The sequence below is a fragment of the Numenius arquata genome, chromosome 19 (genome assembly GCF_964106895.1).
Source record: "Numenius arquata chromosome 19, bNumArq3.hap1.1, whole genome shotgun sequence".
Classification (NCBI taxonomy): Eukaryota; Metazoa; Chordata; class Aves; order Charadriiformes; family Scolopacidae; genus Numenius; species Numenius arquata.
Window position 1 is genome coordinate 12,447,477 of NC_133594.1, and position 25,487 is coordinate 12,472,963.

The following is a 25,487-nucleotide window of genomic DNA, read 5'->3' on the forward strand; positions in this document are numbered from 1 at the left end:
TGTCTTTAGCTAAAAGTATAATCGTTTCAGTACTTAGAGCATTCAGATACTCTAACACGCACATTAGCATGAAATTCACACTGGCATACAAAGGTCTCAGTCAGCCCCAGGCCAACCGAGATATGCGTGAACAGGTTGAAAAACTATCAATTCTGAAAACATTTACAGCTTAACTTAGCTTCTTTTCTAAAGTCAGTATATTTACCTGTCACTACTAGTTGATCTTACTGCTCCCTGCTTGGGGTCCGACTGTCTTCGAGGAGCCTTTTTTTGCTTCTGTGCACTTTCTGTCTTGGGTATAGGCTCATCCAGGAGGCCTCAATAAAGGAATACAAGACTTAATACTCTCAAGAGAAAATAAAGCATTCATGAAAACATTAAGGTATCTGTCACTGGTTTCCATTAACTAGTTTCTACCTGGGTTAGCATATGGTCATCCTTATATGTAATCAGACTGGCTAGACTATTTACAAATAATGTTTTCTCACAGTTTCATTTGTTTGTTTATACTACTTATTTATAAATACTGGTCGCATGTTACAAATCTGACTGTGATGGTCCGAAGATTAGACATTATATACTTGGCAATTGATATGTACACTGAAGAATGAGGAGAGTTTACCCAGCAATTCTTTACGTGTTCTGGTGGCAATTTCTTTAATTTCCATACGAGATAAGGATAGTGAGTGAGTAACTGGAAGAGAGGCAATGCCACTGGATGTTGTTGTAGTGATGACCTTGTGAGCCAAAGGTGACTTCAGAGGCCGTTCAATGCTTCGCCCAACCAGATTACTGAGAGGAATTTTGTACAGGTTTTTGCATGGAACTTCACCTGAAACACAGAAGGAAAAAAGAACAGAATAATTTCTTAATACTTCCAAATGAAAACTTATACAGAAAAGTTATGTTCGTTGTGCTGCGTGCTTTTTAACCCAAATAACAAAGATCATCTTAGCCCCACAATCTTTCAATATAAATAAACTAGGAGGAGGAAGAAATACAACCACATCGTGCAGATCTGCAATTTGACTAGGAAAGAAAAAGAAGATTGTCTCTTGGCGATGTGATGAATCAGCAGTGGAACCAGGAAGTAAATTTACATGTCCTGAGTCTGGTATTCTGGCTAGAACACTGACTGCACTCTATGCAATATTCCCCACATATTTTAATGTCTCAAGTATATTGGAGTCTGGATCCCAAGTGGTTTAAATTACAGCTCCTCTTCCTAAGTGATATAAAATACCATGTGTTTTCCTAATTTGCAGGAAAAAACTCCACCAACTTACCAAATAGCACTGTCTTTTAAAAAATTAAATTGTGATTCCTTTCTCCTTTCTCCTTCTGCCCACAGTACAGCAGCAGATTTAAATGAGGAAGACATACATGCATCTTGCATTTTGTAGTTGATGTTCCCTCGTTTCTCCATTATTGTTCCCCTACAGACTGACTGTTCACAGATCACGTTACACTAAATTGACTGCAAACTCTTTCGAGACTAGAACTTCCTACTTTTGGTTCGCAAAAGAGCTTTCACCATCCAGTCACAGTTTAGCTTTTCTTAAATTAAAGGAACGGTGTATGTGAAATCTTAAGTTTTCCCACAATTTTATACATTGCTTTGCATATAGCCAAAGATTCATCAAGCTACTGAAGCTTAATTCCTCCCCTCCCACAGAAATGATTTTTTCAAAACACTGCTACCATGCAATCAGAAGAGATACTACAGGACAAAAACTCAGATGCTTCATATCTGCGGATAAATAGAAAATCTCTATCTTCCAGACTCTCAGCTAGGAACTCAAAATCTTTTACCCAATCAATTTAATCTTAACAAATATCAGCTACACTGAGATGTGACAGCTGCTGGAATCAGAGATCATTATTCAAGCTGCCTGGGAACCACGTTACCTTCTAGAGAAGAAAGAGGACATTCTGGCATTTCAGAAGCTGTTGGTGTTTGAGGAGAACTCCTTGAACTCATTTCCTTAGCGCTGCTGTCAGATGATCCACTTACTGCAGCAGTAGCTTTAAAATAAATATCTGACTGAAATGACAAATAACTTATCATTAGTACAGCGAGACTTTCTTAACCATCTTCTGAGTAAGAGCTCAAATGTTTGTCCACTACATTCTATTAGCAGCAATACAGCAGTAGTGACAAGTCAACGAAGGCTGGTCATGGAAAGGTTATCCCACTGTAAGTGGAGGGGACGTCTGTGATGTAGAGGATAGCATTTGCCCCACAAACAGCCATATCTCTCAGATCTACATTACTGTGAGCAATAAAGGACAGTGAGATCGATGCTGATTCTCTACATACTTGATATAAACTAAGAGCACACAGATGAACAGTTACCACAGATCAAATAGCACACGTTTCAGTTTTGATTTGCTTGGTTTTTGGCTACAGCAACTTTTTATGTTTATTAGATCCCAACATATCACAGAAATAGTCAAACGAGATTTTTCCGTGTCTTACCCTTGATGCTACAAGTTGAAGCTCAGGCACAACTGCTGTGTGGACTAAGTTCCCATTCACCACTAAACGGATCTCAATGGAATCAGTAGTGAAGGCAAGGATATAAGGAAAAGCACAGACTGCAATGAAAAAAAATTATTTGGCAAGGAAAAATGGTTACTATAAACATTTCTTGAACGGTCCGTGAAAACTGCTCTGAGTATCTGACCCCTTCTGACATTTCCCTTTCCTATGAAAAGGGCTGTCTAACATACTGATGGACACTGAGCTACATCAAACCTGAAGAAAACTTCACTCTCCATGCCTGGCAGACCGTAGACTGAATGGAAAATAAAAAACAGGAAAAGAAAGGAAAAAAAGTTCCGCAAAGGAAGAACTTGGCACCAAGTGTCCACTTTTTAGAATTGTCATTTGCAGAAACTTAGCTGAAATTGCATCATGAATGTAACATGCTTATTCCTAGCACACATACTGTAATTCCACTAACAGTCAAGTGCAAGCCTAAATGTAATTAAAAGAACAGCCATCTAGTAAAAAGAGGTATTTTCTTACCAACAGCATAAGGAACTTGATTCCAGCTGAACTGGAAGTCATAAGCTGATGGCTGGATCAGTGGACAACCTCCATTGAAAGGATATACCTTTCTGTATTGGCAAACATCTGTAACAAAAAAGAAGCATCCATCACCTTACACTGCAAGTGACAAAAGCCAACTTTATAGGCAGGTTTTGAAGAAGTGCGGGCATTATCCACATAAATGTTTGATTATGTATAAGTCCCTCTATGTCAAAACAGATAAGGGAAGTGTGCTTCCTCTGTGAACACAGCATTTGAAAGCTGAAAATAAAAGACCTACATTTTAATAAGTTGTCGTATTTCACAAAGTATTACTCTGTTTCAACAGTTATCAGTTCCTTACCTTGTCTATGGATAGAGGAATAGCCAAGAAAAATTCAGAAAGCAGTGTCAGCCGAACTGCACCTCTCTGTCAGTAAGAACTGTCCTTCAGCAGCCACATGCCAGCACAGTTCATGTTCTTTGAAGACTATTATACACACGGGATATCACAGACACCAATGAAAAAAAAATTACATATGGAAATTGAGGTACTACCATTTTCAATCTTCCCTAAATACTTACAGTTGTAACACAACAGTAGACCAGCTTCACCATCTTCATATACATCAATAGCTGCAACAAAATTAACCTGCAATGATAATGGGAAAGTGTAATGAACAGGTAGAGGATACTGAGGTTATTACAACCAGGTTTTGACTAACAAGCAATGCAATCAGTTGTGGGAGTGCATAACTACAAATAAAACCAAAAAAAAAAAGAGGGGAAAAAAAAAGATAAGTAATTTTTCAAATGCATGCTCTTCTGTGATTAATTTTCAGGATGCTTTCAGAATGGAAATTAATTTCTTCTGTATTCAATTCTATACAGTACTGAATATTCAATACCACACACAGGGTGTAAAGCAATTACGTAACTTACGTAACTTACATAACTTACTTGGCAATTTAAGTTTTGGGAAATGGGGTGATTTCAGGACAGCTGTGAACCAACGTGATATGCTAAAAATAACAATTCTTTTCAAAAAGTGAAATCCAAAAAGCTCCACTGCACATTATGACTAGCAGAAAGATCAGATGCGGTCGATAGGGATGTACTTAAAGATTACTGAATAGGCTGAATTTAGAAACTGAGAACCAATGCTGGATAAACCACAGCATTTTTTACATAGCATAAGCTACATAAAATTCTTGTATTTCAACTCCGTATTTGTCTTTTACGGTTAGATTAAAAAAAACACCAAACCAGCCATAAGAAGTAGGGTATCTGTTCCTGAAATAAGACCTTATTATTGAGATACTTTAGATTACCTTAGACAAAGACTTCCCAGATCACAACATATACTACTTGGGCAGGGAGAGGGCTTGGAGACTGATTCCATGAGCAGGGGTTCTTTGACTTTCCTTTATACAATAAGCTAGAGATATTCACTTCTTGAGTTAAGACTACTGTATAGGCCAAGAACTGTTAGAAAGACTTAAGTTTATATATCTATACCAAACACATTTTGACCCATCCTTTGTAGTGGCAGAAAGCCATTTCCGCTCTGTTACCCACAGAAACAGTTTGGTAACCCATTTCAACATCACAAAAATCACTGGCTTAGCTCGTATTTTCTGCTTTGTGTTCTCAAAGGAAATAAGGATTCCTGGGGAGAAAAGGAACGATGGTGGTGGTGATGGTATACTTCTCCATCCCTATTCTTTACTTGTAGTTCCTCCTGATCCAGATTAAGACAGATTTCCAGTATCTCCTATGCTAGGAGTACCTCTTCAACATCAGATCTGAATAAAAATATAGATGATTTAAAAAGAAAATAACCTATCATCAGGAACCATCAAATGAAAATAGTAGTCCCTTATTATGAGGAAAAGGGAGTCAGTTAAAAATTACAACAAAAAAGATTAACTGTGCAAAATTTTCCTTTTTTTTTTGTCTAAAGCTATACATCCATATTTAGAAATGATTAAAAAAAAATATCTGATTTTCAAAGATGCTGAAGATCATTATCTTCCCAGCAGCTGGACATACTAGAGCTCTTTTCTGAAAATCAGGACATTTGCCTAAATCCCAACACTATGTCCTGGTTAGAAAGATTCAGTTAATTTATTAGTTGACTGAGCAGCAGTTTCTTGAATAGAACTAAAAGCTACATGTAAATATTTTAGCCTTAGAACATGCAAATAGGCAAATCTGAATGAGATACTGGTGGCCAACAACTGAAGTTATGTTGCTGCAATCTGACAAACAATAAAACACTGAGACCATAAAAAAAAAAAGAAAAAATCAAAAAGCAAACTATAGACTATGAAAAGAGAGAAATAATTTATCCTGACAGCGGTATTCCAGAGCCTTAAACACAGGCTCTTTCATAGAGTGTCACATCTTATAACTACCTCTCTTGGAAGCAATTATCACCACCTATCTCAAAAGGAACAAATATCTTGAGTGCCCTAAAGCAGAGGTCACAGAAGTGAAGAGACATGAGGATCTCCATAAATCACACTCCCAGGAGTTCAGCATAGGATGCACTGAGTCTGCAAGAAATTATGTTCAGTGTGGTTCTGCAAGAAAGTAGTTTCAGTGATGAAAACTTACCTTGTTTGTTTCAACATGATGCAATCTATAGGACTCCCCAGTACTCTCATTAACTAAATCAAACTGATGTCGATATGCCACACAGATCATATTGTCACTGTCACCAGTAGGTCCATCCACCAGCGTCATAACCACTGGAGGGTCAGAAAGGCATATTTCCTATAATGTAAATAGAATTATTCTCTTTTTCACGCTCCTACTGTGGTTGCTGCAGGTACTCCATGAATTTAAAGGGATGTGCTCTAAGCATAGAAACGTGATAAAGAACAAGCAGAAACTTAATTAAAAAAATCTGAAAGATTTCTATGGCATATATATGATGGAACCCCATCATATGGCTTCTCACTTCTATTTGTCTGGAGGTTCAAGAAGGTAAAAATGCATGCTCTTTGCCTTTCCCACCCCCCCTTGCTGAGTGCTGCCCAGTCTGTTAGGGTAATTAGTGATTAGATTACACATACCCGGATGTACTGGAACTCCTCTACTGGAGATTCAGATGACGACAGCACAGAGCTGCTGGTTAAGCTGTTGCACGGGTTATATTTCTTTGTGACGAGAAGTAGTTTGTTCCTAATAGCCACAACAATCCTCAGTTCACTGCCATGGTGAGTATTAATGGCATACAAGTGGCAACCTGAGGAAATAAGGCTCTAAATTTTAAACGTTTAGTGTAGGGTCTACTTTTTTTGTTCTGTATTTTTATGACGATTAGTACAATGGGGCTCTGATGCGTGACTTAGCAACACAGAATTACAAACATCCCAACAGGATAACATCAACTTCTAAAGACAAAAGGCTATGACTATCTTGAAAACTACTTTTCCTGTTACTCCTTCTGCAATTAAAGACTAAATACACAGGGTTTCACTATTCTGCAGGTTTTAGCTTTCCAAAGCAGCTTGCTTCTGAAGACCAGAAAATGTTTATGTCTACTAAAATAATCAGCAACATCCAAACTAATCTAAGCACTACTACTTAATGTAGATTTGCCAATGTTCCTCCACCTTAAAATGCCCTTTATTTCATCACACATTCCTGCATAATTCTCCTCATACCCCTCAATCCTGAAAGCAACGTTATCTATTTTTCTCTAGAGCTTTTCATCAGCAGTGATTGCCAAGTAACATGGTATTTACAAAGTTCTAAAGCGTCATGCTGGACTATACTAGACTTATTTTCAAATATAAGCTTAACAAAGTTTGAATTGACTGTCTGGAGAAAAAAAACCAAAGGTGAACACCTACAACTGCCTCAAGGGAGCTAATAAGCCCCTGGCAACTACAAGCACCATACTACAGTGGATGTTTTTAACACAGGATAATAAAATCACCTTTTGTTCTCTCCAGTTTGTTTTCTCTGCAGTCGTATTTGCTCCTTATCATTTGCTTTGTTTCTATATCTTTTTGGACAGCACTGAGTCTGAAGACAAGGAGACGAGAATCTTTCCCTGAAGGATGAAGGGAGGCAGGGAACAAGAAGTTAAAAGATGGTGGTAGTTTGAAAATAATACTTCAAAAGAGAAGCAGCACCTAACAAACAGAGCAAAGATAAACAAAGCATACTGCTTCTCTGGGGATGAGCCGCAACATCATACAAGACTGCTTTTGAACTCTCTAGGCTTTACAACTCTTGTAACCAACACCTTCAGTTCAGTAACTGAGTTTCCCATCAGGCGGTGCTACAGCAAAGAATAATATAAGAGCTTCAAAACAGTGAAATATATGCAATTTTGCAAAATTTTGTATATCTGCAAGACAACAAAAATATAACCGATATAAACTACAGGGCAAGAGTAAAAAGCTTAACTTTAAAAGCTGGAACCATCCAGCTGAGCAGCTGACAACTGGATCCTTAACAGACTTTGAAACCCTTTGGGATGCAGACTGGTTTTGCTTATTAGTTCTTCAAAGGTAGACAAGTTAGGTTCAAGGAATATTCCAACTGCCAAAATACAGTATCCGTTTCCCACAAAGATAGATATGAGTGGAATCTACAATCTCTAAATTTAAAACAAATAAATAAACGATACACTACTACTTGCAGGTGGAAAAAAGTGACTTAAAATATAAGAGTAGTTTCTTATTTAAGAAACCAAGTATCTTAAAGTGCAAGCAAGGCAAGATTTTCTGACAAAGGTGGACTCTTCCTAGATTAGCTGGTATGGCTGGAAAAAATAAGCATGCTTTCTTAACATATAGTTGTTGTGGATCCCACTGTAAAGGCAAAAGCAAAATCATAGGTCCTGCCTTCAATTCTGAGAGAACAGCAACATGAATTAGGACATCTGGCTCCTGACAGGACCTTCTTTTCCCACAGCAAGCGTAAGAAAAGAGAAGATGCAATGCTTCCTTAAGTCTGCCACAATTTGAGATGTTGAGTAATCCGACTCAGAAAGCAAATTCTTACTGTCAACACTGACAAAAGGCAAACAAAATATATGCAACCCCTCTCTTTTCAATAATGTGTGCACACAAGAATCTGCGCTTCCGTGAGTTCATGGAAGAAGAATGGCAAGCAATATTCACACCCTTTACTAGCGAAGGCCAAAAAACACGAGCTAAGTCAACTGTTCAGGAACAGTGCTACTGCTCTCATCAATTCAGTCGCTCTTTGGACTTACTCCTGCCTTTGGTGTTTAGTTGGTTATTTCAAACACAACAACCTGAAGAATCCAGCATCAGAATCTGGCAAATTCATCAAACAAGCAAAGATCGCAAACACAGTTTTCTGTGGTGAGGACAAATCTTATTAGTCAGACATACATCAAGGCATAGAAAACGCATACCTTAACTTCGTAACGTCAAAGAAGTTGCCAAAAGATAAACAACACTGTAGATTTACAGCAAGTCAACTAGTTCATGCTTTAAATCCTGGTAACACTAGGCTGCTCTTCTCTAAAGCCTTCTTCCCGTTGATGAATAAGGTGTTTCCCACTCTATCCGAGAATCTCCTTCTCAGAAACCATCCTTGCCAATGGCACTTGACCAGCTAACATCTTCCATACTGGATGCAATCACTTTGGGCCTGGCTACTGATGATCATCCGAGAATGACATGGCAAAATCTGATAGACAGCTGCAGAGGCAACTGAACGGCCCTGTGTAGCAACCTGCAGTCCAAAATTTTCTCAGAAACAAGAGTGACTTTTGATAGCACCCCTAGGACTAGGGAAATCAACACAAAAATATATAGGAGGCTCCGATGTCATTTCAGAAAAGCCATAAGGCAGAGTCAGTATTAGAACTTGGCGAACATTTTATCATGAGAGTTTTCTGTTAACAGAGAACTAGCCCTGTTATCAACCTTTGTAATAACTGCTTATGATTGCTTATGATTATGCAGTATCTGCTCAGAAAGTCTCACAGCTTGTTGTCAACTCTTGGAAAGTGCAAATTACAATCCCACACCCAAAACTGGATGGCTGTGGTTGCGGCCTAGCACCAAATTGATCGTTTTTGTCGATCTAAAGTCCCTAACAAGTTTGTGGCATCTTTATTTAGGAAAGGAATCAAGAGTGGCTCTCAAATTCATGAAACATTTTAATGCCATGAAATGAGAAATGTAATCAAGGACTTGCCTATTCACCCACTGGTTTATAACTACTGCACAATTCTCGGTGCTGCATGTGAGTGTTTTCAAACACCACCATATACATAAAAACCTACAAATGACCAAACACTTCAAAATGGTCTTCCATTTCTCCCAACTTTGGTTTTAAGCTAAAGCAGCTATTGACATAAGCTAGAGGAAGGCCATCTTTCCTGATCTAGAATTAGCTGTAATTCTTACAACTATCAGCACTTGCACTGAGATTGGAGATGGTTCTTAGTGCAGCCATTCAAGACTGAAAAAAGTTTATTCTAAATTACTGTTTTCTTGTAGATTCTGCCTCTGATTAAGTGGTTGCTCCTCCAGTGATAACTGTAGTGTTCAGTCTTGGCACCTGAGCTACTATTTCAGCTAAGTATTTTAGAAACATTCTTGGTGAAGCAGAAAATTCCAAAATGCTACAACTATGTGCACATAGCAAAACTCAAGAACTTTTTCTGACCAAGCATTGTCATGTCTGCGTTCTTCAAATCAAGAAACGGTTATAAAGAGACAGACATAGTGGGGAGCAAGTATGCAAGTATTACCACCTAAAGTAAGCGCTGTTATTTTGGGGGATTATGCCAAACTTCAGAAGACCTTTTATGCTTCCATCAAACACGCTATATTTACCTCTGTGAAGATGCTATGTGTGTGCTGCAAAGAATAACACATATAATAACTTCTTTCCCAGGCAGGCATTTCACTATGAAGGCAGAACAATGACCACTTCCTTCACTGCAATTGGTTTGATATGCTTTTAAAAAGAAATTTAGGTTTAAATCCCCATAGGCCATGAGATGTGCACCCCACACTAAGCCTGCCTTTCAGCAGACATAAATCTTCACCTTTTCTTGTGGTTTAAAATAGCTCTGGTTCTTTGATGGGTGTGTCCTCTAGGATGCATCACTCCTCTTTCACAAAACTAGTTCTTTTGTAGATGTTTCAAACAACTCCACTGTAGTATTAGATTTATCTGTGTCTGCCTATAAAAGTGACTATTATTTAGTTTTTCTTAACCTCCTACGGACTTGATTCTTCCAAGCGAAGCAGCTCTTCCTCATCCCCCATCACCGTCATGTCTAGGCATTTCATAAAACGAAGCTGGAATAAAAAATACATGTTTGGAGGACAAAACAGATCCTTTTCCATGCCTTGCCTCTCATTGCTAGAACAAATTTAACCAGCAGGTGTCCCGCACAACCCCACTGTAGTGTTAAGATTTAACTACGTCTGCATTAGGACAGAGGCCATTGCTACCAAAGCAATTTGTGCTGCCGTCATTGATAGCTGCTGCACTGGTGCGTTCTTCAACACCTTCTCTTGGAATGTTGACCTAAGTAAGTTCTTGCCAATAGTTAAGCTTAAAAAGTTAGGCTTGTAGCATATAACATTTTATCCTAAAAACCCCAGAGTCTTTGAACCCAGTTTATGACTCAATATGAGCATGCTTTTGCTTATCTAACTCATTATTTTTCTCATTTTTGCTGCTGAGGTGTAGTCTGAAAGTGAAAGGCAAGTGTGATTTTTCTTCCATGCCAGGTCTTAATTTCAATATGGTATGCAAATATAAAACAGGAGGCCAGAATTCTTGCAAGTATGAAAGAACTTTCTCGTAAATGCTTAGGACAGCATCTATACCAAGAGTTAAAAATCTCGACAATTTTTCACGAGTAAGACTTTATCAGACTACGTTTGAAGTGTCATGAACTGACACCAGTAATACCTTGTTCTGTTATGTCAAAACGCCTGCTTACAACTCTCTCTTCAGGCTTAACCGAATAGTACAATGTTTTGACGATTAAATGTAATCACCTTTTCTAGAAGCTTCACAAACTAAGCTTTTCAGATCTTCAGAAACATCACCCACCCTCCAGCTACCTGGAGAGAGAACTGCAAATGGCTCTCAGGTAGCTTAAGCCAGTTCTACAAGGTCCCAGGGCGAATTTCATCAGGTACAGCTAAATTGGGCAACTCCCAATGATACAAAAAGAACCATGCTTTACCTGTGTAAAGACTTGTACCCTTGTAACTTCACTCAATACTGAGCAGACAGACATAACGTGGTAAAAAACCAATAAACCAATCATATTTATAATTCTTTTTTTCTGTGTTATACATAAAGATCCTGCTCTTGGTTTGTGTAAGTTCTTTGTGAAATTCAATCACAGACTGTTGGCTAAAAAGTACCTCACTGAAAAAGTGCACATTTTATGAACATTTAATGCTTCCAAATGAGGCGAAAAAGGAAACGTCGTCAGTCCAAACAACCAGAATGTGGTGATAATTAACAGAATAAATATAATAAAACACATTTGGTAAAACAGTGACAGTATAAGTAATTTCCCCCACATTTGCACACAACCGAATAAACATATAATTCAGCCAAGGAGATTTCCAGAGTGTTGAGTTCCTACAGTGGCTGAAGAAAGACCATATGACCAGTTTCAGGCTTGCCTTGAAGGAAGCATGAATGAGCATTTACGGATTTTCCTCCGCCAGCCTTTTATAAAAGAACAGCAGTTGCTGCATGTGCTCCCTTATTCTAAATGAAGCATCCAATATACTTGCCACTGACAGACACGATTACTTCACACTACCCAACACCAGTCACATTCATATGAGAATCAAACAACAGGGACCTCTCCTACCTTTGTCTGTTCGGGCAATCAAAAGATCCAGAGCTTCCAACACATGCATCTGCTTTATTTGGAGAGTTTTATCAAATACTTGCACTGATGGTTGACCATCTAAAAAAGAAACACACATAATTATTCAAATTCCTGCTAAAATTTGCCAATCATTGGTTTTGGTCTATTTCTTTCTTGTAATAAGCACCTCGTTTTTTTCTTATGAAAATGAAAGCACCTGCACAAAGCTGCTACACATACCACAACATCATAGCCAGTACTTCCTCACGTGAGAATTTTATCATTGCCATGGATCAGATTATGCAACTGAAGCCTAAAAGGGACATTCCTTCAGAAAGTTTGAGAATTTTCACCGAGAACTAACTTCATTCCCTAGGTCCCGCTGGCCTTATGTGGCGCACAGAAGATAAGGGGTCAAACTAGCAATATCACTGAAGAAGCAGGCTTTCATTGTCACATAAGCATTTGGCTTCACGCTCACTATCATCAATGGCTAAAAAATCCAGACAAGCCATTTAAACACTCCTTGATCTTGGATTTGATTTTCTAAGTCTTTTCAGATGGTCAAGAAAACCATGTAACAAAATATTCAGAAATCTGCATTAATATTGGCTCTCCAACATAGACAATTTCTGCAACTAGGTTACATAAATGTAATAAATTCAAATGAATTGGTAACTATCCCTGTCAACAAAGGCCTACCAACACCTGGACAGAACTTATGCACATACATTTTCAAGAAAATGGTCAGATACATAAAGATTGACACAAAAACACTAGATCATTTACTAACCATCTATTAACAAGATGCCAGCATCTGTAGAAACCAGCAAGGACTGGCCCCAAGAATCTGCACAGACAACCTCATGAGGAAAATTACTGCAGAAAGATTGAGATTCCCAAGGCTATGAAGTAACATAAGGGATACATATTAAGTACACTAAGAAAAACAGATCATACAGACACAGAATGTGATGGACAATGGCAAGTAATAACATGTAAATGCTTTTGGCAGGATGCATTTCCAAACAATATATTTTTTGAATTTGAAATACCAAAATTTTGTTTATTTTCTTGTAGAGGAAATACTTTCCATATTAATCGGGTTTAGAGATAGTAAGTGTAAGATACATCCCTGAAACACTGGAATTAGAACACATGCTGATACTCAGTGCAACCCTGGAAATACTCAATATGTATTTTATTTAGAAAAACAAACTACAGATGTATGTACAGATGTATGAAGTGTATGTACCACCATGCATATGCAATTTGCTTACATTTTATGGCTCAGTGACATTTAGTCACTAGCACCTGATACAGTACAAACTGCCTTTCTGCCAAATTGTTCTTTCATCATGTGTTCTCTGTACCTACCTCGCGAAGTCTGCCCCTCCTCCCCCAATTTAAATATTAGCTGAAGTATCTGAAAATCTAGAAGCACTTGTTAAGCTTCTGTATATAAGATGCATGCAGCAGAGTGTGGTTTGCATCTTTCACTCCCTAATACCCTTGAACAAAATCTGGTACTAGAGGAAACAAACACACAACTGAATTTTATTTTACACTTGATGCAGAAGTTAAAATAAAAGGTAACTGCATATGGAAAATGACATTTTCATCAAATATCCTCAGATATAAAAATATCCTCACTTGCTTTAACGTGAGAAGTGCTTCTGCCTCCAGGCTCATCCTTTATTAATTTGATATTGGCTGCAGAATCACTTTGACACTACACATTTCATCTTTGCTGCTACAACATCTAATTACAAAAGTAAATAAACAGTATGCAGACCTGATATGCAATGCCATACTCGATAACATTTAATTTTTTCATAACTCTCCTCAGACAGGTTCACTCACCTCCTTTTTACAAAAGCTTGTGCTTGCCAAGTTAGCTGTGGCATCCCCTTTCACAGTGGTTTTCAATTTCAATGCCTAACACAAACAGATGTTTTATTTAAATTGAGTTTTTGTCAGCAATACCCAAGGTAAAGACTGTAAAGAAAGGACAATTTGGGACTACAAAATAACTCCAGTTTGGAATTCCTATTACATTTTAGGTAATAAGGAAAGAAGCAGAATTCTGTATATCCTGAACAAAACATACGCCAAGGAAACAATCACACTACCACTAATTCTTCATCTAGAAGTAGCTAGAAGCAAGCTGATTCTGAAAGGGCTAAACTCTCTAGATAAACAGTGTATAAATGTAGTTTGAGTGAGATACCTTAAACAGATACACAATGTATCCTATACACCTTCATTGCTAACCTTTACAGCAGCGTTCCTATAAAGTGATGACACATGCATCCTTTATGCAAAGTTTAGAAACTACCTAAACCAATTTTACTGCCCTAAAGTTCGCCTACCATTGCACAGGGTCTCTGTGAAATGGCAGTAATCAGCTGCATGCACCATTTGCACATTTGCATTAAGCGTGGCTGTCAGCTTACAGACACATTAAATACTTCATTGCATTAACATTTTAATTTCATCCCACCAGTCAGTAGAGATCGCCTTGACAATAAATAGGATTTAAACATACTGCTGAGCCAGTCATCAGTTTTCTTTACAGTCTAAAAACTCAATTGACTATAACTAAGGGACAGGCACATTCGTAGACTTTGGCAAGAATGACTATGAGCTACTTGGAAGGCATGTTGCAATGCGTTCAAACCTACAGTTTGTAACTTAGAGGAAAGTTCTTTTAGGGAAGGGAAAGATTCAAATGTGAAAATAACTTCCAAGAAAAACACGAACAGGTATCTGTGAATCTTTAACCCACATATTGTGGCCTTCAATGAAGGCCATGCCAGGGATGCAAGTCTTGTTTAAGAAATGGGTCCCAACTAGATTTGTTAAACTGAGTGTCTCATCAGCGTTTAACTTAAGGGACAGCAGAGGGGATCAAGCCTGTTAAGCTTCTATACTTTCAATAACCATGTTTAACTTCTGTAAAGTAATTAGTAAACTTGGGGAATAAATCACTGGTTACTTCTGTCTTAATATTACAAACACTTTTCCTTTTTTACACCTGCCTAGAGTGACTAGTTATTTCAAGGGTGGCTGGGGAAGGGGTGGGCAAAGCACAGAAGAGCGGACTTTGCTGCCCTGCCAATGCCAATGCAAGCTTTAACAGCCCCAAGATTCTTTTGCACCAGCTCTCTACCACCTGGTCCATTCTCTATCTTTTACTGGATCTGGAACTTCTCAGATTCTTCCACTCTTAAGCTTACTCAGATAAAGAAATGGGGGGGAAGGGAGGAAGCTTGCGTTTTGTTGGTTGGGCTTTTGTTTGTTTGTTTTGTTTCATTTTTTTCTGTTTTGATTTCCTGCTCTGTTAACCCCTGCTGAGTTAAATCAGCTCAGAAAAAGAGGTATTCTTAAGATAAGACAGCAGAACCACGTCACCAGTCCAGGATCAAGAAGAGACAAGGGGGAAGGGACAGGGGAACTGATGAGCACAGACACTGCCTTTTTATCTGCTGCAATGAACTGGCAGATCAAACCATACTATCTATATCATCAGGAAGTTTTACTCCTTACTGAATCAAGATGTCAATAAGCCCATAGAAGACTGGAGTCACCATCTGGTACATTCAAGGATGTGTGGCAACCTCTGATTTAGCAGAAAGACTGTCAAACCTTCTTCCTGGCTAAAGCAGGGTAAATAATTTCTAAGAAATTCAATCTTAGGAAAACATGTAGAGGAAATCCAAGAAAGATTACGTTTCTCAAAAGCACAGAAAAAGAAAGAGCACTCTTCTGCTCGGAGGCAGAAAGCATCTGCTGCACGAAGTAGGGAAAGACTTTTAGGTTTGATCCTAAGGTGTGATTTTTCCAACCTTCCTTTAGTTCATGTATTTTATAAATATTTATAATTGTGTTGTGTACCTCAGGTGTTACAGATAAATATTTCTATTCAGATTTTACCTTAAGGTAGCTTAAACTAACAGAAATACAAAACTATTTCTGACCACAGAAAGCATTTAGTCCTGACATAACTCTGCAAGCTAATCAAATTCTAACAAAACGGGCAACGCGGTCTTTGTAAACGTAGGTGCGTACCTCCTAAACTGATCCTACCTGGCCAAGTCGGACAAACTCTGCTTGCCGAGCTTCCTCTTTTTTCCGTGTTGATTTTGGTGACTCTGGTAACACATCACTGAAGGACCTTCTGTTGAGCATGTTCTAAAACAGAAACGGTTTCTTTTTTAAACTCAACCAAGAGTTTTCATAGTCTTTTAGTTTGAGTTAACTTAGTGTGATATCATTTAAATTTTCTGTCTTTTTTGGGATATTTTCCTGTAGTGATGAATCTAACTATATAGCGTCTCAGAGAACAGAAACTGCAACTCCTCCAATCCTTCAGTGATTTCCTTTCCAACTTGTCATAGCTTATCAGTCATGTTTTATACAATCATGACAAAGACCTCAGACATGAGCAGATCAAGAGACATAAACAGTGAGGAAAAAATAGCATTTTGCCAATTTTAGAAGTATTGAACTTCTTTTTAGTTGGTTAAGAATGACCTTAAGAGTAAATCTTCATCAACTAAAATGAAGTTCTCATTGTTACCCAAGGGTAAAAATGATCAAGTTTACACATAATGAAACGAGTACGTGCAGTTTTTATGGTGATGAGACTTAACACCTGTATTTACAGAGCCTATATTTCCTATTCCCTTGCTGCAATACAAAGTGTGACACTGTTATGCTGCTTCTCACACCTGGTTTAAACAAATGCATGAAGAGTCTTATCCTGAAAGGACTGTTTGTCAGCTTTCATGCAACTGTAAACCAAATTATATGACAACTGGTATTTAGTCTACTGTATGCAATTCAGGGCTCATTAGGATTACAGTCTTTTTAAAGCAGTAGAACATTCAATTGACTAGTAAGAACAGGAGAGCACACGCAAGCGATTCAGAGACTTCTGACTTACATTCACCTTGTGTAGATCAGGCATCAGGTCTTGGTATAAAGAGCGGATTAGCATGTCTAGAGTGCGTTGACGTTTCTGAGAAAATGTTGGTGTTTCCAAGGTGGCTTTTTCCCCATTTATTACTAAAATATTATGGAAAAGAAGACACATTACCTAAACGAACTTTGGCAACTTCCTCTGATTCTAGTTTGCCTCCCTACAAAAATATCTATTTTACTGTTAGTAATTTAGAGTTTCCTCCTTTTTGCACGTTTTTTAGTGAATAATGATCCCTTAAACTTAAAAAGAGAAAAATTAGTAATAGGAGAATTCTACAAGGCATCCCAATAACCTAACTAATCAAAAAAAATAAAGACAAACCTCTAATCAACTTAAGCACTAAATCAATTTAAATATGAGTTATTGGTCAAGATGCTGTCAGGTAAGCATCTAAGTATAATCATCACGATCAGTTCTCCAAGCTTTCTTTCTTGCTGATTAGGAAGGGCAAGTAAGGGTTAATGAAAACTGGAACTGAATCATTACAGTATTAAAAAGTTCTTGAAGGTGCTGAAAGGGACTTAGGCACGCATTCAGAAAAGCTTCAAAGCTGCTAACCTAATATCTTCTGTTACTAAATACCGAAGAGCATTATAAATACTTTCAGATCTCCAAGTCCTTTAAGGAAATGCAAGGCTAAATTTCACTGAATTTCACTGAAATATGGCTGTACATTCTGCAAATGTAAAAGTCAGTTTGTATCTAGTAGCCTGAGAAGCATAATTGCTTAGAAATTCAGTTTTTTGTTAATCTGACTTGAACAGTTTGATGGAACTGACATTCCACCTACGCTACAGATTTGAAAAAAATTCTATACAGAACAGCAGCATACACAAGAAAACGTGTTTACATTTTAAGAATCATTAATTTCAGTTTATTAAAGCATTTATTAAAAAACTGTTTCTAGCAAACGAAAAACTGACTTACATTTCACTAACACAAAATCCCTGAATTCCTGGTGATTTGTAAACACAGGTGGGGATGGAAGGGGAGGCCCAAAGAGAGGAACACTTTCTTCTGAAAATATTTTCAGCCTATTGAAAGAACAAATCTTTATCTATATTGAAAGTCACATTCAAAAGCCAGACACTATTTAAACCAGAAGAAAGAACTGTAAACTGTTATCTGGGTATGTCTTTGGGTCTAACAAAAAAAGTTCACTTGGAATTACTCACTTGAGCAAAATTCTGTTTCCTTTACACAAACTAACACTGGGACACTAGCAATTACAACAGAACTTTGCTGTTCTACTCATAGAACTATGCCTTTAGTGGCACTAGCAAATTCCTAATATAAATTCCTCATATAAATTCTTTATCCAGGAGAGACTTCAGCATCCGAGCTGGCAGTGATTCCAAGCCTAACCAATCCTCTCCTCAGGCACATATCCAAAAGAGAACAAAATTCTCCCACTTCTTTTTGACCTAGTCTAAGTACCGTATACCTTAGCATACTTTCAATAAAAGAGGGATCACTACAGACATTGCCAGCACTTTGTAAAGGAGAAACAGCAGTGGCAAGTCTACATCCTATACTGAGAACTGCAGCACACAGTGTTAGCTAAGAGGTGGCTCTTTTTTTTTCTCTTTACTGCTTATTTGGTTCAAGCTCAAGGTGAATCCCTCCCATGGGCTCGGACAATGACATCCCACTGCCCCTCTGCTTTTTTTAGAGTGACAGATATCTTTGTCATCTCACTATTAATCTCAAGACAATAGTTGGGAGTAACTGTTTGGTTAAAGCCACTTTGTCCATTAAAGCCTAGACAAGAGGCTGCAGATAAGCTTGTTTTTCAGCTTCTGGTGAGACCTAACAGACTCGGACAGCATACAGCTCCAAGTGTGAGGGTCCCAAGGCTAACTGAAAAACAGATGAAGAACACATTATTTACCAGCAAGATTCCACTAAGTTTTAAGTATGTGATGTCCAACTGTACAAGTACTCTAAAAGGTCCCTAAAAATGAACTGATTTGCCTAGCTACAACCAAACTCAAACCTGTGAGGATCCACAGTCCACAGCTATTGCAACAGCACATCTAATTAACTTTCATCATACATGTAGTTCAGTATGTCATCAATCTCACCACATCAGAATGTTCCAGGCATATCTTCCATCATTTTATTACATTTCATCTAAATACTAGTTTTGCCCCCTCAGCTTATGCCTGTTCCAGAATTTCATTTTTCTGATGGTTAGAAACATGCAACCTATTCATATCCAGTTTACAGCCCTCTGCATCCAGGTCCATACTGCTCTTTGAATTTGTAAGTCCATTTGGCTTCCTGGCATACAGATCGGTGGACAATACAAAATGTTTTCCCGTTATCTATAAACCATCAGAAATTCAGTGTGAAGTTATTTGTTACAATCAGACCTACCTGTAACTATCATTCTGCTTATTATACCTCACTAAGGCAAAAATATCTGCCAGGCAGTTAAGGAAGTTAATCCACTACTAATGAAGCTCACATTTATTTTAATACACTTTTTTTTTCCTGCAGCAGATCACAGATTTAATAAAGGTAAAATATATTAATCAATGTAAATATATAAAATATTCTAGACTATACACATTTTACTGTTTATAAAGGAGGTCTCGTAAAACTTTCATCAAACAAAATTTTGTAAATATTGAGCTAGTAGGACAGACTTCTTGCTATTATATGAAGCATAAAATGTGCTGTACAATTTTGTTTCATATCTGCTTGATAAACTTTTGATTAAAAATCCTTTTAGTTGATAAAAAAAGTACTGATTCTGAACTTGGCTTATATCAAAACTTCCACTGAAGAAAAGATTTCAATAGAGTAATTTAGCTAACAATTATAAGAAAGTAGAGAGGATGATTTAAAGTGCAAGTACACAAAAGTGTATTAGCAGTCCTGATTCATAACTTCAGGCAAATCTGGGGGAAAAAAAAAACCCAGATAAATCCTTACGGTTGTCTTGCAAGGTATTTTTATGGAATCAAGTAGAAGCTTCTCGCTTTGATAGATTTCCTTAACACTGTCTCTAAGTTTTCAGTCCTTATAAACGGTGTCAAAGAAAGTGTAAGTCTAAGTATCTTCATTGGCAGTATGCCTTTGTTCCAGACAGAATGAGGAGACCTTTGCCAATAGCTGTGATCAGCACTATCAGAGGCTACACAACAAAAAAGACTTTATGGTGGCATTCAATTATTTCAACATAAGCATCCAGTGCTATTTAAGAGGCTTGAGAGTATATTACCTAGTCTCCAGCTACACTTCCAAAGGGGCACAGATCTCCTGTACACCCAGAGTCATATCTGCCAGACCTGTACAGACATTTCAGATAGTTTGGGACATCTAAATTGGTGCTGGATGCCTTTATTTGCGTAACTCAGTCCTAGCCCACAGATGACACACGGAAACCCTTACTGCAGCTATCATTGCTATACAGAACAGCAGAGTGGGGTATCTCTATGCTAATTTTTCCCATTGTATAAGTAACAAAAAAGGAGTGTTACAGTATGTAAGAAAGTAAGTACAAAGCGCTAGTACAGATCCAATGAGCTTTGAAATTTACCACATCTGACACAGATCAGTGTTAAGCCTCACTTTTCTTGCAGACACCTTTACCCTAGCTACCGTGAACTGAAAATACCAGGAAGATTATATGACTCCATCAACTAGCTGTGGATTACTTAAAATAACCTAAATGTTAACATGTCCTTATGGATTTAGGGCACATCTGCCACTCCAACTCATTGACATCAAGGACAGTTGAACCTCAAAATGTTTGTCAAAAATCAAAAAGAGTGGGGTGTATCAATTATATCGTAACAAGTCCTCCTAAGAGCAATAAGGGAAGAATTATTCCTTTTTTAACACTGACACTGATGAAGAGGTACATTTATTTGGTAAACACTTGTTATTGAAAATATCTAGATTCCTCTGATACCTAAAGATTGACTTTTTTTTTTTTTAAATTGTGGAATTCTTTTTGTTCCAGTCACTTCTTCCATTTAAAAGAGTAAAAGAGGTTAATATTAAGAGATTAAATCTAAAAAGTAAGAGCAGTTGTGGTTGAAACTAGCAAGAAAAGTTCTAACAACACTTAGCCTGAGAACTAGGTTTAGAAGTTGTAAGCTTTGCGATCATTTTAAAAAAAACTTAGCAACAGAGCATGAATAGAAGGTTTTCTTCTTTCCATCCATTTTTCTTCATTCCATTCCATCTAGCCTCAGAAATGCCAAATTGGGATCTATGGACCACTAGTGTGACCCCATGATAATCCCAAGCGATTGGCAGCTCGTTTTTGGAATCATATTGTCTTCACAGTGTTTTCAGCCAAAAGTCTGAAAAACACAGGCTGTCAAAAATCTGGACAATATGTGATTTATGGTCTGAAAGACTTGAGAAACACTGATCTAAAATACATAAACACCTAAAATAGACAGCATCTAAACATTAAAAGGCAATATTCAGTAGTTAATGGCAAATTAATACACTTCACTAAATGTTTTTATGAATTTATATTTTATGAAAATGTGTGCATTTTATTTGTGAATTTTATTCTCAATATTATTTTATATTTTGATATTATATATCAAAATTATATTTGTGAAGTGATCCAAATAAATGCCTTCAATAAAAATATGTTTTAAAATATCACATTCTTGCTTTGACCTTATCTTCTAAGTGGTTCAACATAAAAATTGTTTTATGAGGCAGACTTAGAGATACCTAGTCAAGCGGTTGAAGGCAAAGAATGCAAAACCGCAAGTGTTTTTCTAAAATAGTTTTCACTTCCATAAACAGCATGCAGGGTAGAATTAAAAGCAATATCGACCTTTAAAAAAAAAAAAAACCACAAGAAAATGTAGGGAAAAAAGATACGCGTAAAATGAGAGCGAATCATGGATGGCTTGAATGCTGGAGAAGACTCTTCACCTTCCTGAAATACGATAGTGACAATGTCATTTCCAATATGTCGCTTCCTTTCTACCTGGAAAAAAAAAAAAAAAAAAGGAGGAAGAAAAAAAAACAGACACAATGACTTAAAAGACATAAATAAATACCTTAACAATTTTGTGAGAAAATGGCAAAACAATATTCCTGAACTGCAAACAGAAATATTACAGTCAATATGATTGAAGCCAATATAAAATTATTACTTAACTATAAGCAAGTAAACCTAGCAATGCCATGGTGCGCACAAGACAGCTGCCGAAACAGCAGCTATTGCCTATTTTTAAGTTAGCAAAGCACCCATAATCCCATAATTTCCATAATTAATATTCAAAAATTGGGCATGAAACACCTAGCATTCCAAAAAAAGCAAATCTGCCACTTGAAATAAAAGGAGAAAAAACCCTGATGCTGAGTTATTCTTTAAACACAATAAATGTCCTGATTGGCCTCTGGTTTCTGCTGTGATCTTGTCATCAACGCAAGGCAACAGCATGAGAAAACTGCCATGGAAATAAAAAAAGGACAATGTAATTATATAATCTAATTATTAAAATAATACATACTATATAGTTATTGTTTAAATAAGAAAATAGTAGAACAAGCGATTTGCAAGTAATTTTAGGTAAATTATTATGGATGTGTGATATATAGGTCAATGAATGTGCTTATAAAAGTATTTTTTCACCATACAATACATAGAAAGGTTCAAGCAATGGGTGACAGCACATTTGAGCAAGTACCCAAGAACCCACCTAGTCAATCTATGACAGCGCTACAGCTGTGCTTTATAGGAAATGCACAAAGCTTGCCATTTACAGGCTCACACGGGGAACTTCTTTCAAACTACCTCAATAGGTCGACTGAGTACTAGTCGTGCATTACATCGGTGAGTATTCTGACAATTCACACACAAGTGTAATTTCCAACCTTCTTTGAGGTAATAATTGCAGCAGTGAAGCTCTACAAGTCATTTGAACAACAGAATACTCAGTCACTCCTCAGTCAATCAATTTTGACCTTCTTTGCAATGTCTTTTGTACCATAATAAAGATGACACGATGCATTATGTTCTAAAACACATCATGCAATTTTCAGCATTAGGTACAATATTGAGGAAAAACATACAGCAAAGATCTTAAGACTTACATTTCCAAAATATTAACAGGGGAAAAAAAAGCAACAAGCAACAACAACCAAACAAGAGAGAGAACCATGTACCTGCTGCTTGTTCTCTCTAGAATATGGAAGCATGGTTGAAACATGGAACATAATTTCATGCCCTTGAAAAACTGTATAGATGGAACACGTTCCTGTTGTATCATCTGCAAGGGAATACATCATCCTTAGCAGGAATATCCTTTAAGCTTTCTAAAGATCAAAGGTATTTCAGGTTCTTCTACCAAACCTTCTTTAGCCACCCTTTTTTTCTGACTTATTTTAGAAAATGTCTACACTGCAAGTTTTACGTGGGTCCAAACCCAAGTTTGCTACCTAATCTGCATGTTCAGTCACTTAAAACCTAAGGTGTCCTTCAGCTAGCCTCCTGAAATCACATGCAGTTCTTCAAGCCATGATGCCCTACTATCACGAAGCAAGTAACATGTCAGATTATTCTTCACCCCACTCCAATATAAAATGAAACCATTCACCTTAAAAATACAGGTCATATAAATACTTTTCTTCAATTGCATTCCATACCAGTGCTTTAAGCTAACCTGACTTTTTCCTGGTGAAGCAGAGCATTTAGCATGCACGAGGAAGTCTTTTTTGGGATTGTATTATTTCTACAATACATACGATATTCACGTGCAATAAGCAAAAACATTTATATTGCAGCCCCTCCACTTTTTTTGCTTCTTTTTCTAAAAAGTTCTTTTTCTAAAAGTTCTTACTTTTAGTGTCCAATCCTCCTCTGTAGCCTGTCCAGCCTTTCAAAGTAACGGTGTCACCCAAGAGATGCAAAAATCTTTGAAAGCTTTCACTTCCAATTTCTACATGTGGAAGGGAGAAGCATTACAACAGAAAAGCACATGTAGTAATAGAACACCTATAAAACAATAATCAAAATACAGGAATAGGTCCTGCTCCCAGGACATGAGGGCCAAAGTTTCAGCTGAATTAGTTTCTCCTCATGTCATCCAAGCCTTCTACCTTTACAGAAACAGCATCCCAGCCTCGCAGACTATGCACCATCATGTGACATTAAACAGTGACCTATTTTGCTAATTTCAAGACAGTATTAAAGTGCATAGAAGAATGTGATCATGCTGCAAAAAAGTGTAAGAGTGAAAGAACTGGAAACAACAGTGACTTTTTGCAGGTAACATGAATCGCCTCCTTCAACTGCTTCCTTTTTCTAAATCTTAGGTTGTATAGTCTATTTCTAGAAAACAAATTTCAATCTATTGCAAGTTGTAATAGTAGGTTTTCTACAGCAACCTTTTATAGAAACAGAAGATTCTATACCGCAATTTTCCCCCCCAACACGAACATGAAAACCTATCAAAACTACTGTTCACATAACCATCACCCTCCTCCTGGCTTCCATGTGGCACTATCCTGCACTTTTTTTATTTAGATGAATAAAACAATTAAGAAAAAGGTGAAAAACTCACCATTGCTGAACATTTCATCATCTGTAAGCTGTCCATCCTTAGCATAGAGGACTCCAAATTTAAAATTCACAGATCCCTGAGAAAGAAAACCAAATATTATATGATAAAGTAATCAAACAAAAGACCTAAAATAATGTTTTCTCTAAGGACTTTCATACACATACCTTTGTACACATCCTACACATGGGAATATATATTTCAAACCAACTCCACTACATGCTCAAGTAGCAGATACGTATTAATTTACATTTAATCACAGATTATGAATTTTATTATATACTCGATGATCTATTAATATGATATATTAAGCTGGTGCTTAAAATTATTTTTGATGTCATATGTTGCAAAGAAATACTACTTTTTTTACTGCAATAAGCAATTGATTTTTAAGTTGTCACAAGCATGTCAGTGCAAACATTTCAAATACAAGGCTGTATTCATTGAACAGGTCTGTGAGCTAGGAGTGGTAAGTTTACATTTACCTCTTGCTCTTCAAGAACCAATAAATCCTGTAAACAAAACAATATCTTTAGCACATTGGTATTAAAGATAACATAAACAAAACTGTAACATCATTGTATACTTAAGTTTCATTTTGAATTGGCCAGTTCAACTGACAAAGACACTTTACCTTGCAGTATCATGAAACCCTACCCATCATTATTATCCTGCTACTGAAAGAAGCAAACTAGTAGCATTTATACTTCGCGATTTATTTTCCCAGAAAATAAAGAAAAACAATCAAACAAAAAAAGAAGACGCCTCCTACCTTTTGTATCTCAGGATGAAAAATTTCCCTTGGGCTTTTCTCAAATTTGTCAAGACTCATTGCACTGAAATGCAAATGAAATACTGCTTTAATAGAAGGGCAAGTATGTGTTTCAACACTAAACCACTAACTGGTTACAGCCAGAACTGGTTCCAAAAGGAATTGTTCAAAGAGCCTCTCTGACACAGAGTGTTTTACGGAATAGCCATTTCTATCCCACAATACTAACCTCCAAGACTTCCTAAACTTCTTTTGGATTTTAAAAACAGAAATTAGTAAGATCCTGCATG

General features: G+C 37.1%; 1 protein-coding gene across 2 annotated transcripts in view; it reads right to left on the reverse strand.

Moving 5' to 3' along the window:
• The window catches only part of GARNL3 (GTPase activating Rap/RanGAP domain like 3), a 43,037-nt gene that overhangs the window by 1,448 nt on the left and 16,102 nt on the right, over positions 1 to 25,487 (reverse strand). The window contains exons 7-28 of one of the 2 annotated variants that reach the window (XM_074161145.1): positions 25,198 to 25,261; positions 24,911 to 24,937; positions 24,429 to 24,504; positions 23,706 to 23,804; positions 23,032 to 23,135; positions 21,739 to 21,847; positions 19,258 to 19,303; positions 17,806 to 17,912; positions 16,840 to 16,961; positions 15,981 to 16,085; positions 13,755 to 13,829; positions 12,685 to 12,796; positions 11,892 to 11,990; positions 6,984 to 7,100; positions 6,115 to 6,287; positions 5,654 to 5,812; positions 3,620 to 3,686; positions 3,032 to 3,139; positions 2,480 to 2,598; positions 1,909 to 2,044; positions 623 to 832; positions 206 to 317 (exon numbers count right to left, since the gene is read on the reverse strand). In XM_074161145.1, coding sequence (XP_074017246.1) covers positions 206 to 317; positions 623 to 832; positions 1,909 to 2,044; positions 2,480 to 2,598; positions 3,032 to 3,139; positions 3,620 to 3,686; positions 5,654 to 5,812; positions 6,115 to 6,287; positions 6,984 to 7,100; positions 11,892 to 11,990; positions 12,685 to 12,796; positions 13,755 to 13,829; positions 15,981 to 16,085; positions 16,840 to 16,961; positions 17,806 to 17,912; positions 19,258 to 19,303; positions 21,739 to 21,847; positions 23,032 to 23,135; positions 23,706 to 23,804; positions 24,429 to 24,504; positions 24,911 to 24,937; positions 25,198 to 25,261 — 2,346 coding nt within the window. The remainder of the gene's footprint in view (positions 1 to 205; positions 318 to 622; positions 833 to 1,908; positions 2,045 to 2,479; positions 2,599 to 3,031; positions 3,140 to 3,619; positions 3,687 to 5,653; positions 5,813 to 6,114; positions 6,288 to 6,983; positions 7,101 to 11,891; positions 11,991 to 12,684; positions 12,797 to 13,754; positions 13,830 to 15,980; positions 16,086 to 16,839; positions 16,962 to 17,805; positions 17,913 to 19,257; positions 19,304 to 21,738; positions 21,848 to 23,031; positions 23,136 to 23,705; positions 23,805 to 24,428; positions 24,505 to 24,910; positions 24,938 to 25,197; positions 25,262 to 25,487) is intronic. The other variant, XM_074161146.1, reaches the window with a different exon arrangement.